Raw genomic sequence first — 15,265 nt, 5'->3', positions numbered from 1 at the left:
CACGGTTTACACAAATGGAGCACATTGTTACCTGTGAGCTGGTCAGAGAGCGGGTGTAGCTACGAGAGCGCGTTTGGGTTTTGGGTGTAGTTCGGCTGTTGGGGTAGGAGTCTGTACACTGCTTACACGAGTACCTGAATCAAACAAATAATGCACAAAGTCAGCATTTCTGACGACTGTAAAAACAAAAGGGGACGACGAGGAGACAAAAGTAATTTTTTACTGACTTGATATTATATTCTTGATGTGTAATGATGTCTAATCTAGTTGTGCTATTTTTGTAAATAACTCACTGCATCAACACACATTTAATTAACCAAAACTATCAAATAAAGATTCACTGAGTCTGTCTCTGTAACTGCCAGCTGGAGTCACTTTGAGTGTTGTGATGCTGCATTCCCATGTCGAATAGGAACGACCACAGTGCATCACATTATCACTAAAATGGGTTTCTCTTGTTTGAATCCTACTCAACATTTCAGTAAATTAATTATTCATGTGTTTTTTTTCACAAGTGCAGTTAAATCTGTCCAAAAACAAATCCCAAGTTTCCATTCTATTCATTTAATATGAATTTGAGTTTTATCATAATAGGAATATACTTTTTTGTACAACATAATATATGAGTTAGGACTTATGCACTTCCTGTTCCCTCATCTCAAAGTCGATATTTTTTTAATGGGTTTTCGGTTAGATGACCGAAGTAAGGTCAGTGGATAACAGAAGCTTAATACTTTGACCTTTTGTTATGTTACATAAAATGTCGTCAAATACCCACTTGCTTTTAGGTATCATACAAATCACGATTACTGTCAAATGTTTAAATTAAACTTCTTAAAGTCATCACCATTTCGCTGTTAGCTATGTGGTGGTTACTTTAGGGTATGCGACCGTGGTGTGGTTTGTTGATAGCATCAACTTAGCTTTCAACTTCTTACGATTGCATTTGTTCAAAAAAAGTCTCAAAACCAAATGTAAAAATCCCATTACATTTATGTCAACGAGGAAAATGCTTCGGGTTTAGCCTACACAACAACTTTATCCCAGCACTCTATAAAGGCCAAAAAGTGGCAGTTTGGAGTGTGTATGAATATTTCTCTATGCAAAGCAGCTGAATGATCTTTCGGCATTTATGCAAACACTACATGTGTGACGTTTGACCTTTGATCCATGCTGATGGACCGTCTGAAGGCATCCCTCTGGGCGATCAGGGTAGATTTGGGCGAGGCTTTTGGGCTGCTGTCTGAGTCAGCGCTGTCATCGTCGCCCATGGCCTTGATGTAGCTGCCGCTCCGCATGCGGCGACAAGGAATCTCCCCTCCGCTGTCTGTCCCACTGCCAGCGCCATATCCCCCGCCCCAGTCATCTGAAGGGACCTGAGACACATCACATCCACATTCACACAAACATAATCATGGATAAGTATAAAAAGGGCAGAGGAGGATTAATCTGGGACATACAGAGAGTAGTACAATCCTATAGTAAGGTCAAACAGCTTTAGTAGGTAGTCAGTCTCAGTATTAGAAGTATAAGTATGGGTTAAAAGTAGATTTGCATTCTTCTACAAAACTGTTAAGGAAAAAGCAATTGATCAGTGTTAATAATTAGAGTTGTGATATTGAAGGTGTTAGCACTGCACTGTTGGCAGCGTCTTCTCAATATCTGTAATTGAAGTCAAAGGGTTTCTCGAAACAGAAATATATTTCACACCTCGAACAGAAGGAGAGTGATGAATCAGACGTACAGTCATGGCGCACATGCACACAGTGTGAAGCCAACACACTGGCCAAGATGGCTCAAGCATGCTCATACACACAATGAGAACACACATGCACGCAAACACACATGAACGTTCATAGGAGAGGATGATAAAGAAAGAGAGAAAGTAACTTACAGAAAGAGAGAAAACACTGATACAGAGAAGGAGAAACAGCATAAGCTAAAAGCTGACAGACAGAACAAATAAAACAATGCACAAAAAAAATGGCAAAATGTAGGGGGACCGGCAGGAAAAGTGTCAGAGAGAGGCACAGACAGGTGTACAGAGAGGAAAAACAAGTAACGGAGAAGCTGAATAACAGAGTGGGAAGACAGATGGGCAGATGAATGAGAATATGATGAGAAAACTAAATGAAAAAAATACAAACAGAAACACAGCCAACACAAGCAAACGACACATAGAGAATTGATAAGAAGCAATAAGATGAAACAAAAACAATTAGGTTCCCACTGTGGCCGTCATGTGAAATGTATGACTTCATAAGTCAGGACGCTTTCTTAGCTCTTCAAATGACCCCTTTCTGGCATGTTGTTGTTCTTTAAAAAAAACCACAAGACCAAATCCAACTCAGTAACTGATTGTCATATACTGTCATTCCCTGCAGTGGCGTTTTCTCCTGGAGGCCAAGGAAAGCCAGGCTTCCCCTGTTTTTTCGGATTGTAGTTATAATTTTAATAAATAAATAAAAACACTTCGTTTGGTTTCAGTAATTCACACAGCACAGAAAAATTACCGAAACCAAACAAAGTGTTTTTATTTATTTATTAAAATTATAACTAAAATTCACAATTGATTGTAGGAAATTCCATGATATTCCAAATCATTAGATGATTTTTGGGGAACATAACCAATGAAAAACAGAAAGCCAGGCAGTTACAAAGAGAGACAATGAAACACAGTTTATTTCTTTAAAGCTGCATTCAGTTGGCCCCAAACTAGAGGGTAATTGGACAGATTTTGGGTCGGATTTCTTCTCTAAAGAATTGCAGACTTCAGGCTGTCTGGATCCTGTAGTGTGAGGGGTTCTTTACCAAACTGGATTCCTCCCAATGTTGAATTGTATATATATATAACATGGACATCTTTAAAAATAAGCCCTAACTTAACCTGAATACTCATTATTTTCTAAATGTTCTCACTTTGTCTTTGTGTACTTTGCTGCCGGGCAAGTAGGGTATGATGGTTTTATCTTAGCCTGGAGACGAATTTGGAGTTTATCAACCAGCAAACCAAAACAATAAGCTAAAAGAGGCTAAACATTTCTGCAGCCCTGCTGGGAACTGCAGGGGTTAGGTGATCATTTTCTGTGGGTGTGTTTGCCTTTCATCAATATCATTTGATCCAACTGCCATTGCTACTCTTAAAGTACAATACAAGTGCAGCTTTAATAATACCCATCAACCTTGTACAGAGTTCACATTCACACAAGCATTTGCACGAGTTGAGTCATACATAAGAATAAAAAGGGTGAAGGAGCGAGCAAGGATTCAGCAATTGCATCATACATTGAGTACTAACATCATGTATCATGTATGGTGAAACGGTCATGGTAAGCTTTTCTGTAAATGTGTGCATTATTATCCTTGAACTGTTAAGGGAAAAGCAATTGAATAGTGTGAATGAATTATTGTTGCTATATTGTAGGTGATAACACTACACTATTGGACCAATATTATATTTGTATTCAGTCCCAACAAGCTTATGAGAGGGAGAGGGAAGCTGTCATGGCAAGGACAATAGTGGTGGGGATGAATTGTATTAATGGTTATGGCAGTCCCTCATTATTTGGTACTTTGCAACACATTTGAGGTAAATGTGACTTCAAGAGGTGATGAGAAAGTTATTCAGATCACCTGTTGTGCAGGTTGTCAGGACTCTTAATTAAGAATGAAGTGCAGTTTGGTGCATCAGGGGGTGACTAAGCCCTTTCTTTAGGGCTCAATAGAGGTAGAACTGCACACCCAGGCCATTGTGATCCTTTCTTTATATATTGCAAACCTGTTTTTTAGCAGATAATGTTATCTCAAGCTTCCTAGAAAAACAGTAGAGCATCATGGTGAAATTCAAAGAAAATCCTTGTAACTTTGACATTGTTTGAGAATGTAAAATAAGTCTAGATTCCGATAGAGATAACAAAGCTTAATAGCCCTTAAGAGAGCACATAAGGTTAAACACTATTAAGAGTAGGGAGGAGGCCTTTTAAGAGGCTTTAGAGTGAACTAAGCAGAGGAGGAAATGACGGGAAGACAAAGGCGTGAACACTAAATATAAGTGAGTTAATGAAATGCTCCAGATTAGATTGTGCTGGGATAATGTTTGTGGTGGATTTCATTAAAGATGCACTCACATCTCCCCACCACAAATAAATAACGCTATGATGCCATGAAAGTGATTACAGCACTAACATATTTGGCATTGATTAAGAACGTAAATTACCAGCATGGGAAATAAAATAAAGAAAAACACATCAGCATGTGAAACTATGTTTTGAAAAACAATTTTAAACTGCTTTTGAAGAACGGCTTCCAATTTATTAATATTGATTACTTTAAATACTCTTTTTAATAACACCATGTCTCAATATAGAGCTCAAACTTAATATCCATTATTTGCCCAATGAATGTTTTTTTTCCAACTAATCAAACCTTTAACAAATAATTCAATCTCCTTTCCATTAGGTAACCTGCATCAAGGCATATTTTAGTATTATTTTATAACACATACAGGCTTTATTTGTATTGAAAGCCTCTTCATACACGTTTCTTATTTTTGAAAAGGCATTTTGTTAATTATTAAAGAGGCATTTTACTACAATTTAAAAGGGAAAAGTGTGTAATCACAACAGGAAGTACTATATCAGCAGAAAGACCTCTTTCAACATTCCAGTGTTTGCAAATGCTGAGTTTCGCAGTCTCACACAAGCATGTAACCAAATAAAAACACCTACACCAGTTGATACACACACACACACACGCCACGCACGCACGCACGCACGCACGCACGCACACACACACACACACACACACACCACACACACACACAACACACACACACACACACACACACACACACACACACACACACACACACACACACACACACAACACACACACACACACACAGTCAAGGCCCGCGGGGTTTGGCATCCAGCTGAGTCTGTGTTTTTAAGGTCATCACTTAAAAGATGATTCAGCCTAATCTCCTGATCCCCCTGGCCTTCTACTATCTCTCTCATTTTCTCATCCTGCTCTGTCTCTCCTCCTCTCGCCTCGCCCCCTGGCTACCATCACCTCCTTTATCTCCTCTCTATCCCTGAGCTTGCTTTGCTATCTCCACGTCCCTCTATCTTTTCACCCCCCTCTTCTCTCGCCTATATTTGTGTCTCTACTCCTTCGCTGTTTCAGTCTTCATTTCACTCTCGCACCATATTCTGTTTTTTTGCATCATTGCTTATCTATCAGACCCAGGCCCAGGGAAAAGGAGAGGCTTATGAAATGGAGAGCGCCGGGTTCAGATGCGGCACGTTGTGATTGGCGTAGACAACGGGGGAGGAAGCCTGTTACATGTCCCTTTGACTCTGATCACAGTCATTCGGTTCCTTTGCTTTAATTTTCACTTTGAGCTGCCGCACTTTTTCCTCATCTTTTTGCAGAAATCCTGAGTGATGACCCAGCGTCGACCTGTATGTGCATGTTAGTGTCACAAAGTGCCCGCCTTGAAAGCTATTTTTGTGTATTTCTGACTTTAAGGAGCAGTTGAAAATGCACTGTATTTGTACGGTATTAGAATGTCTTCCCTGTTCTCTCCTTCTCAATATTGTAAGACTAGTCTATCCATGACTTTGTGAACACGGCTCTTTGTGATGGAAACAAGGAAGATCTAATTAAGGGTCGTCAAACCAACAAACTTCTGCCACAAGGATATTTACTTTAAACTTTTGGAAATAGGAAAATTAGCATTCATTTCGAGCCCTGTTTCTGACCACCTAATCCAGTAGTCCAATATTTATTCTTCTTTAAGCTTTGTATCTTGCTGCCACCTACACCTGAGGGAAATATGTTACTCTTTAGCTGCTGAATGCTCCACTGGGTAGCAAACATTTGTAAAGCTCTGTGAAGGTAAGAGGAACTGCAGAGCTGGGTGTGTGATTTCATATTACATGTTACTTGTTAGACGCTTTTATCCAAAGCGACTTACATACTCAATACTGTGGGCAATCCCCACAGGAGCAATTTGGGATGAAGTGTCTCAGGGACACAACGACATGCTGACTGCAGTGGGATTGAACCTGTGACCCCCTGATCCGAAAATCAAGGCACTATCCACTGCGCCACAGCCGCCCCTCATATCCAAGTAGAAATGTGATCCACTGTTTGAATGACAATATTTATTGACGCTTTAAACCCGTTGTTGCACATGTGGTGTCTATTCTTTACACAATCTGTCTGCACTTGCCTGGCAGCAATCATTGTACATTTTGCTTCCAGAGAACGAGGCTTCAGTGTGGAGTTGATGCTTCACTGTGGCACCTGCACTACCATTTGTCCTGAGGTCTAGTACTTCTGGAGTAGACCTGAAGAGCTCTATCTCTGCAGCTCCAGGAAGCTGTCTGCTCTGAAGCCATGGATCAATCAGGTTGACTCGAGCACATCCAAGCACATCACTTAAATTCACTCCACAAACTCTCTCCACCTGTTCCTCGCAAAACTGCAAGTGACGCCGGGAGATATGAGGAAAGCTGCAATGTGGAACTTCATTCCATGTCCTGAGGTGTGAATATGACGCTATAGCCTAAGGCACAGAGGCACATTTGTGTGGGGTTCGTCCTTTTGAAAACTCTCTCTCTCTCTCTCTCTCTCCTCTCTCTCTCTCTCTCTCTCTCTCTCCTCTCTTCTCTCTCTCTCTCCTCTCTCTCTCTCTCTCTCTTCTCTCTCTCTCTCTCTCTCTCTCTCTCTCTCTCTCTCTCCTCTCTCTCTCTTTTCTATCAGCAGACCTCAGCTGTGTCACAAGGATGAGAGTTGGAAAAACACCAGGGACTCCTGTGACTACCTGCCTGTTTCCGTCGAACACAGCCTGCATGGCAGCGCTACCTCCGCACAGCTGGAGATGTTACTGAGTGTGTGTTTGTGTGTGTCTGTTGTTCTTCCAGCTGTTTTTGCGGGTTCAATGTAACAGCCATGCGATTTTCATTTTTAAGGAATTCATGTATACGAAAAAAGAGAGGGCAAAGGGACAATATGTAGGATTTGGAGATCCATCACAGGGAGATACTTTACATCTCAAAATCTATCAGAAATGATAACGGTCCATGTTTTTATGATTCACCAAAGAAGTCCATGGGGTCTCTCAGGTTGACATACAACTCCTGATCATGTCTGACATCTTATCTTCTTGACACTTTTTAGGAAAAATATACAATTCATAATTGTCGAATGAAAAGAGGGTTAACATTGAATACATGTATATGATATAAAAGAGTTTATGTAGTCAAGTTTTCATCGAAATGTATTGCGAATTTCATCCAAATTCATATACATCATAATGTAACTGTTAAAGATGTTTCCATTGCAATTTGTCACATTTTCTACCTCAGCCGGCTTAAAATCCTTTTTTTTTGTGATCTCAGGGTTTTATTCACCATTTGAAATTGTACATCACAACGCAGGGACAGAAACACTGCTATTTTCCTGGTGAAATATATGAGTCATGTCTTGTACTGGGTGTATATTTATTTTCTTACTCTTTCTTCTTCTGGGATAAAAACATTTCAAGTTTTTGTCAATTCTTTGAGTAATGCAAACAGTGTTAAGTTGTCAGGTAGCAACACATAAGCACCATTTTAGCCATTCGTTCCTTCAAATTTTAGAGCTCTAATCATGAATATAGAGACCATCATAAGGATGCATCTTGAAACAGAAGAAAAAATCCAAATTAGGTGTGATGTTAGACCACTTTTTAACATCATTTTGAAATGGATTTTAGAACATTATCCTCAACTGACGTTGGAAACACAGCTATCACTGTAAAGAGAACTATGCAGAGTTATGACTCAGAGAAGAAGGTGTAATATAGTTCATGCAAATGCAAACAAGAGCTAAAGGTTAATCTGCATGAGACATGAGAAAGGTCAGCATGGAGCAGCAAACACTAATTCCCTGTACACAGACACATAATTGGATAACATGCAAGCGTACACACCTGCAGGTAGTGGAAGCTCCTCTCCTTCAGCTTACTCTCCAAGGGCACCAGGGCTTTCTCGTAGCTCGCCCCCCTGGTGGAGGGGTACACCTCTCTGGCCTGACTCACTGTCATGGCTGACCAGGTGCTTCTTTTCAGAGAGTGGCCGTGGTGGCCGTGGTGCCCCCCTCCTTCACTCCCAGCCAGAGCCATTGTGGTACAAGCCATGCACTCCGCAGGTCCAGGACCACCACCCCCCACCCCCTCCATCACCACCACCACCAACCACCACCACCACCACCACCACCACCACCACCACCACTACCACCACCACCACCACCACCACGCTCCTTGGGCCTCTTCATGGTGAGCTCCTGGATGGCTGCATCCAGGCTCTCATGCCCGCTGGGATACCCTCGCCGGCCCCCGCTGACCAGGTAGCTGCTGTCGCTGTCCAGGTTGTCGTCAGAGCTCCACCAGCCTGCCGTCCTGCTGCGATGGCGTCTGCCTGACTCGTGCCTGGAGTCTCCACTCTTGCTACGCTCCCGAGACTTGCTCCTCCTTGCAGAACGAGGCTGGTGACCTGAATAGTGACCCCCGCCATCCTCCCCTCCACTTCTGTGGCCTCCTCCTCTCTCTCCTCTCTCTCCTCTCTCTCCACGGTAGTCCCCGCCTCCTCTCGTGCCGTTGAACTCCCGTTTGGCCGGCGCCTCCAAGGACTGGGACTTTGCGAAGAGGCGCTGCACAGAGTTGACCAGGTGGCGGATGCGTGAGGGGCTCTCGCTGCGCGGCTCAGCCCCCCCACTGGACGCGCGCTGGTACTGCAGTGTGTGGAAGCCATCGGGATGAAAGGGCACCTGCTGGTCGATCATGTTCGGGGGGAATGCGGTGCATCTTCGCTCCATGACCTGAAGACAGGCACTCTTCGCAAGAGTCAAGCGACTGGAGAGGCGGGGTGCTGGCTGGGGTGGGAACGTGGAAAGGTTCCCCCTCCAGAGTGGCCGTGGGAGTGGGAATGGTGCCTCTCCAGCGCCAAGGCCTCAGCCTGGCCTGGAGGGTAGTAGTGGCCATCGCTGTGACCCTGGTAGTAGTCCCTGCCCGGGCCCTCACCATCCTCAGGCGGGCAGTGGCAGGGTCCGCCCCCACCGGAGGAATGCTGCGACATGCTACGGCTGACATGGTACCCTTTCACAGGCGCCGGGCCGTGGTGGGCCGTCCGGGCCGAAAGGGGGCGCTGCGGGCGTGACAGGGCTGCACCGGTCTCACCTGGAGGCACAAAAAGAGGAACAAATTAAGTCTTGTTGCCAGGGAGACAGGAGTTGTATTCGTGAAGAAAATATGAATCTTATCAAATAATTGAATCAAGTGGTTCAGTCTTGCAATCAGTAATATTGTACTGTCTTCTTACAAGGAGTATCTGGGAGATGATTAGTAGGTGTTTCTGATCTCAGCTCTTACCTTTACGTTAACTCAATTGCTCTTAGCATTTTTAACAGGCACACATGATGGACACATAGGAAAGGGCTATAACTTGTAGGGACATTGATCTCAACCTTAAAATATATGGTTGAGAGTCCGTACAGGTATAAATGACTTGTTATTAGTATTTGTAGCGTATATGTTTAAGACACAGTGGTGGGGGGAGCAGTGGACTGAGATAAAGGTATGACTTGACAAATGAGTCACATCAGAAAGAAAGGGACTTGCAGATTTATATCAAAGATAGTTTTCTCGCATCTATCAAGTGGCCTGTTAAATTGAAAATGAAAAGAATATGTTTTTCTGATTCCTCATGATTACCATTTGTATTGATGTTGCTGTTGTTTTTTACCCAACCAAAGACAAACAGTGCAATTGTTTGCGTTCATCCTGCAGGCCGCAATAATAATGGGCCACAGGCAGCTTTCTTTTCCTCGCTCATCTCTAAGGCTGCGGTGCTGATAAATCAAGAATATTAGTATTTCTTTTTATCTCAAGGTGTTTCTTCATTTTCTGCCTCGCTCTCCCATTTAACACCCCCATCGCTCCTCACACTTGTTTATTGTTGTATTAATCACCCCAGAACTTCTTGTTGTCTCTTTTTTCTTCCTCAATGTCTGCACAGGAGCTCAGAGCACTTGCATGATTTACAGCTGAGGAAAACAGTGCATTTATCGATCACTTGCATCTTAATGCGGGAAGTTAGAGTGCCGGCAAGCGTCCAAGCAAACTCAAAAACCTCCGTGCTATCAATGACTGAGCGAGTTCCCTGTTATAATACCTGCTGAACATGAAACCAGTCACAGTATCCAGGAGATCAGGCACAAGCCGACCTTGCCGTTGCTTCCAAAAGAACAAAAGTGCAGCCGAGGACGAGTGCAGGAAATGAAGTCGATACACCAAGCTGCAGCAACAATGTGGCACAATGTAAACCTTATCGCCCACACACACTCGAGTATCTGTAAGTTAAAGTAAACAGAATGAAAACATGAAATCTACGGACAACAACTGAGATTACCTTCCAAATGTGGTAATCATTTATTTTATTGGACTGGCATTAATTGCTGCTCATCCTCTATTACCCATGTTCTCCTCTAACTATATAATGAATCAAGGGCGCACGGCCTGTTTGTAATGCACACAAGCATTTCTAGATTGGATTAAACTGAGCTGATATTACTCAACGAAAAGCTGAATGAAGCCGCTCGGCTGGATGGGATTCACTGAGCCTTGTGTTTGTCGGCCTGCTCACAGAGATGAGAGATAGGGGACAGATGCTGGGATAATCATTAAATGGAGTGTGGCGTGTTAGCCTCGATTGGCTGAATGAGAGCCGCCACCCAGGAAGCTCACCCACATCCAGCCGTGTCATTGGTGTAGCCGTGACAACGGGCCTTTCCAAGTCAGCATCCCAGTATTGCATATATGTGTGTGTGTGTGTGTGTGTGTGTGTGTGTGTGTGTGTGTGTGTGTGTGTTGTGTGTGTGTGTGTGTGTGTGTGTGTGTGTGTGTGTGTGTGTGTGTGTGTGTGTGTGTGTGTGTGTGTGTGTGTGTGCGTGTGTGTGTCTGTGTGTGTGGCCCTGCTTATGATAGACAGAAAAGTGAGCAGCTCTGCCTGAAGGAGTAAATTAAACCTTTTTCTGTTTATTATGAAGTCTTTGGCTTTGGAGCAGGCTGCTGGCTAAGAGCTGTGACTCACAGTGGCATGAACGCACATGCCTGAATGTGGAGTTACGCTCACACACATTAAAGAAAGACACCCATGTGCAGACAGGAAAGATAGACGCAGCGTTGGCTGTCTCTTTCCTTTATTACCTTCCCTCTATCCATCCCGCCACATGTCTCCCTCTCCTCAGTCTCTCCTCCTGACCTACTTCTATCCATCCTCCAGTCACGGCGCTCCCTCCCCACGCTCTCCTCCTTTCTTTCTTTTTCCGTTATTTTCTGAACCTGTCAGTCCTTCTGGCTGGCTGTCAGCACTTCTCACTTGAGTTAATTGCAAAGTTTGTTTCCATTGCTCATCTTTTGGCCTCTACTGATCTATCTGTCATCCATCGGTGTTCTCGCTTCATCCATTTTTCTTAGATTATTGAAGTTTTGTAGTATTATGTACACACAATTTGAACAACAAATAAGTGCTTTTGTGTAGTTTTTTGCATGTTTTCAGGTATCTCTTCTAATATGGAAGGGGGATGAATGTTTGCCGTCAACAATCTTTTGGTTTTCTCTATACATTTCAATTCCTGTTTGACAGCCCCCCCCCCTCTTTCTCTCTGTGTAGGCAGAAATATTCTGCAGCTGCTCAGCAGGGAGTTGGAGCTGTACAACATGCTGTCATTGTTTAACACGGCTTGGCATCAATGTGATTGTTGCACAGGCTTCAGTCTGGAGCTGCTTCATTTTAAATATTCATGCGATCATACCAGCTGCTCTGACCCACTTTCCTAACAGCTGAGTCTGAGAGTTGTGGGTCAAAAGATGTTTCACATCAGTGTTAATCCTACTGTAAAATGTTAAAGCTGGAATTCCAGAAATGACAAATGCATTTGGGTATTTATCGTCCTCATTTAAGGAAATGTTGGTCTGTCTGGAGGGAAGGGAGCTTCTCATGGAGTTCGGAGTACACCATGATATTATTGGAAGTGAAAGATGCCACCAACAGAGAATACAATATCTAATGTGAACTAATTTAGAACTTATAGTTTGTAATGTCATACCTATTTGACCATAAATGGCTTTAAAGGAATAGTTCAACATATTGGAAAACATGCCTTTTGACTTGAAATTTGATGCCACATGGTTAATGTGAGGCTACTGCCAGCAGCCAGTTAGCTTAGCTTTGCTTAAAGTCTGGAAATGGGCCAACCCATTTTTTACTGTATAAGGCATTAAGTAATCCTGGCATAGAAACACTTTTCCTTTATGTTACATTCAATGTCATTATCTATAATCTAAAATACAGTTTGAATTTGCTACCATTTTGAAAATGTTAAATATGCTTTTCAATTACCTTTTTTTCCCTATGACTAAGATACGAGGGTGAGAAGATAATAGTGACATCATAGGACAATAACTGTGACAATAACAATACAAACTGTAGCTTTTCAAAAACAAAAATAACTTTACAGTAACTCAACGTAAATTTGAAAATGACAAGAACAGGGCTTGGTCAAAATAAACAAGGGGATATTTTGGCTACAATAGATTGACTATAATCCAACAACTAAAAACTAAAATGCCCGAAGTTTTTTCTAACTAGACTTCAATAGTTTCTTTGACTAAGATAAGAATAAGATGCCCAAACGTCTGGTCATCTAAAACAGACTGATGTGCTTCACTATGATAACAAAACAATGACATTTGACTTATGAATAAGACTATATAGAAAGAATAGCTGGTAAAATCAACTACCGATGTGGGAGACAATAGAGAGAGACAGTCATTTGGACAAGGCAGCCGCAGTCTTGGCTCTGATTGAAATGGGGTAAAGCTGCAAGTTTGACTGCAGATACAATGAACGACTGCAGATACAATGAACGACTGCAGATACAATGAACGAAGCCACAGTGTGGTCAGAGCGAGATATGTCGACTCATTTAAGAAGACGAGAAGTTGAACTGAATAGAGCCCTTATAGAATTGTACTCAAACAATGGGAACATTTTCATTAGTCTGGTAACAGTCCCTATGTGCCTGTACAGTAGACTTCAATGATGCACACCCATAATGGGGAGAATGATAGACAATAGTATAAAAATGGGTATGGAAATAATAGAGGATTGGCTCTGCTCTGTGTTGGCTGCACTTCCCTCTGTGCTGCCAGCCAGAGAAACATGCATGCTGGGAAACTGGTGGAAGGACTGATTTTCTCTTCTCAGCTTTTAGCCATGAATGATCTATTTTCTCTGTTTTTTCCCACTGCCTTCTCTCCTATGCACACACACACACACACACACACACACACACACACACACACACACACACACACACACACACACACACACTGTCTCACACACACACACACACACACACCACACACACACACACACACACACACACACACACACACACACACACACACACACACACACACACACACACACACACACACACACACACACACACACACACACACACACACACACACACACACACACACCAGAGAGAATCAACAATTGGAAAGATGGAACCTTTCAAGGGCGATCCGTGGAAGAGGACAATGTGGCTGCAGCTTGTCAGCCCTGTTCATACAGAGAAAAAGGCTTGTGTGGAATAAGCGGAAATAAATAAAGAAGAAGAGAAGAAAAGATAATGGCTAAGAGTTAGAAAAACACCTACTGGCACATGCTTTCATATCGTTTTTGGAAGAAGATGTTTTATAGATGCACATTCTCAGGTGGGAATTGGCAGGAGCTTATATACAACAATGGTGGTGCAGATGGGTACGCTGCACCTGCTACCTCCCATGCACACACATTCTGGATAAAAGGGACATAAATAGGTGTTGGTGATGTTGGCTAAGAATTGACTTTTACCTTGAGATGTCTATAAGGAGCAGCGAAGAGCGAGGCTGAGGGACATGTGGTAGAAATGCAGCATGAAAGACAGATTGGAAACGATGGAGTGAGAGACAGAGAGAGTGTGAGAGCAAATGTGTGAGAGAAAGAGTGGGAGATGATGGCCACAGCACAGGGGAAATATGCTCCCATCATAAGGGCAACATTGAAGAGTGCCTAGGGGGCAATTCCTCTATATATCTCTCCTAGTCTCCTCCTCCTCTTGCCCTGTTTTCCAATCTCTTATCATTCCCATTCCTGCTTTTTCCACCCTCCTCCTATCTCCCATCCTCTTACAGCACATTTCAGCAGAAACGATTGTCCATAAGGCATTAAACTTGTTCAACGCCTAAAGTTAACAAGATGGTCAGCAGATTATTTGATAAAATCACAATAAATTCAAGTTAATGTTATGAAACTTTAATTTTGGGTGTGGTGGCGGCACTCAATATGAACAAAAACATGAAATAAACCCAATAACTATTCAAGAGCACCATGCCTTCAAGGTAACACCAATATGATTTGCAAACAGATACAAAAAGCAGCTACGAAAACATCAAGTCTTCCGACAAAAACAACAAATTAGGTTCGGTTTCCTTGCCTTTACAAATAGCCATATGGTCTTTGGTCTAGTCACCATCAAGCCACCTCTGTGTGAGTTTGTAAAGATTAAGACGGAGTGTTAGGTACCAAAAACTTGTTTAAGGCTTTATTGTAGATCATGGTTAAACAGGGCTTCTGTATCATCCACTTTAATGTATAACATGTTTCACAATCTAATAAATGTATGGAAGCTGGGAAACAAACTGAGACTATATGGCCATATTTATTACTTTATCATTATTTGGTCATTCCTCTCCAGCATAACAATATAATCAATACAATTAAAACAACAAGGACCGTGACAAGCGACAGAAAATGGATGGGTGGATTAACCAATTAAACTGATTAATTCATTTCAGTTCAATAACATCGACCATTATGAGTCCATAGTTTCCTAGCTACTGTAGCTATAGCGACAGTGACCGTTTGTATGGTGATGGTGTAGCAGTCACATTTCAGTAACAGTGTTTACGGATGTATAACTTCAACCTATACGGCCTGATATTGGAAACAAAAACGATCTAATAACTTACTGTCTACAAACAGCAAGAGAAACATTTCACACCTTCAAAATATGTTTTAGGGAAACCTAATTTATTTTTCAAACCTGCACACAGTGACGAATGTTCAGAAGAACCATTTGTGCACCGATCCATCAACCCGTTGCCCTT

At 42.4% G+C, this 15,265-nt stretch overlaps 1 protein-coding gene across 1 annotated transcript in view; it reads right to left on the bottom strand.

Annotated features, from left to right (window-relative positions):
* Positions 1–15,265, bottom strand: part of dlgap3 (discs, large (Drosophila) homolog-associated protein 3) — a 141,032-nt gene that overhangs the window by 14,460 nt on the left and 111,307 nt on the right. Inside the window, 6 exon segments of the mRNA XM_034236679.1 lie at positions 32–134; positions 1,162–1,376; positions 7,979–8,216; positions 8,258–8,838; positions 8,840–8,911; positions 8,913–9,223. Of these exon segments, the coding sequence (XP_034092570.1) occupies positions 32–134; positions 1,162–1,376; positions 7,979–8,216; positions 8,258–8,838; positions 8,840–8,911; positions 8,913–9,122 (1,419 nt within the window). The 5' untranslated portion in view covers positions 9,123–9,223.

The sequence above is a fragment of the Gymnodraco acuticeps genome, unplaced genomic scaffold (genome assembly GCF_902827175.1).
Source record: "Gymnodraco acuticeps unplaced genomic scaffold, fGymAcu1.1, whole genome shotgun sequence".
In the NCBI taxonomy this organism is placed as follows: Eukaryota; Metazoa; Chordata; class Actinopteri; order Perciformes; family Bathydraconidae; genus Gymnodraco; species Gymnodraco acuticeps.
The sequence above is the reverse complement of the archived record's forward strand: the minus strand, read 5'-3'. Positions and strand labels throughout refer to the sequence as shown.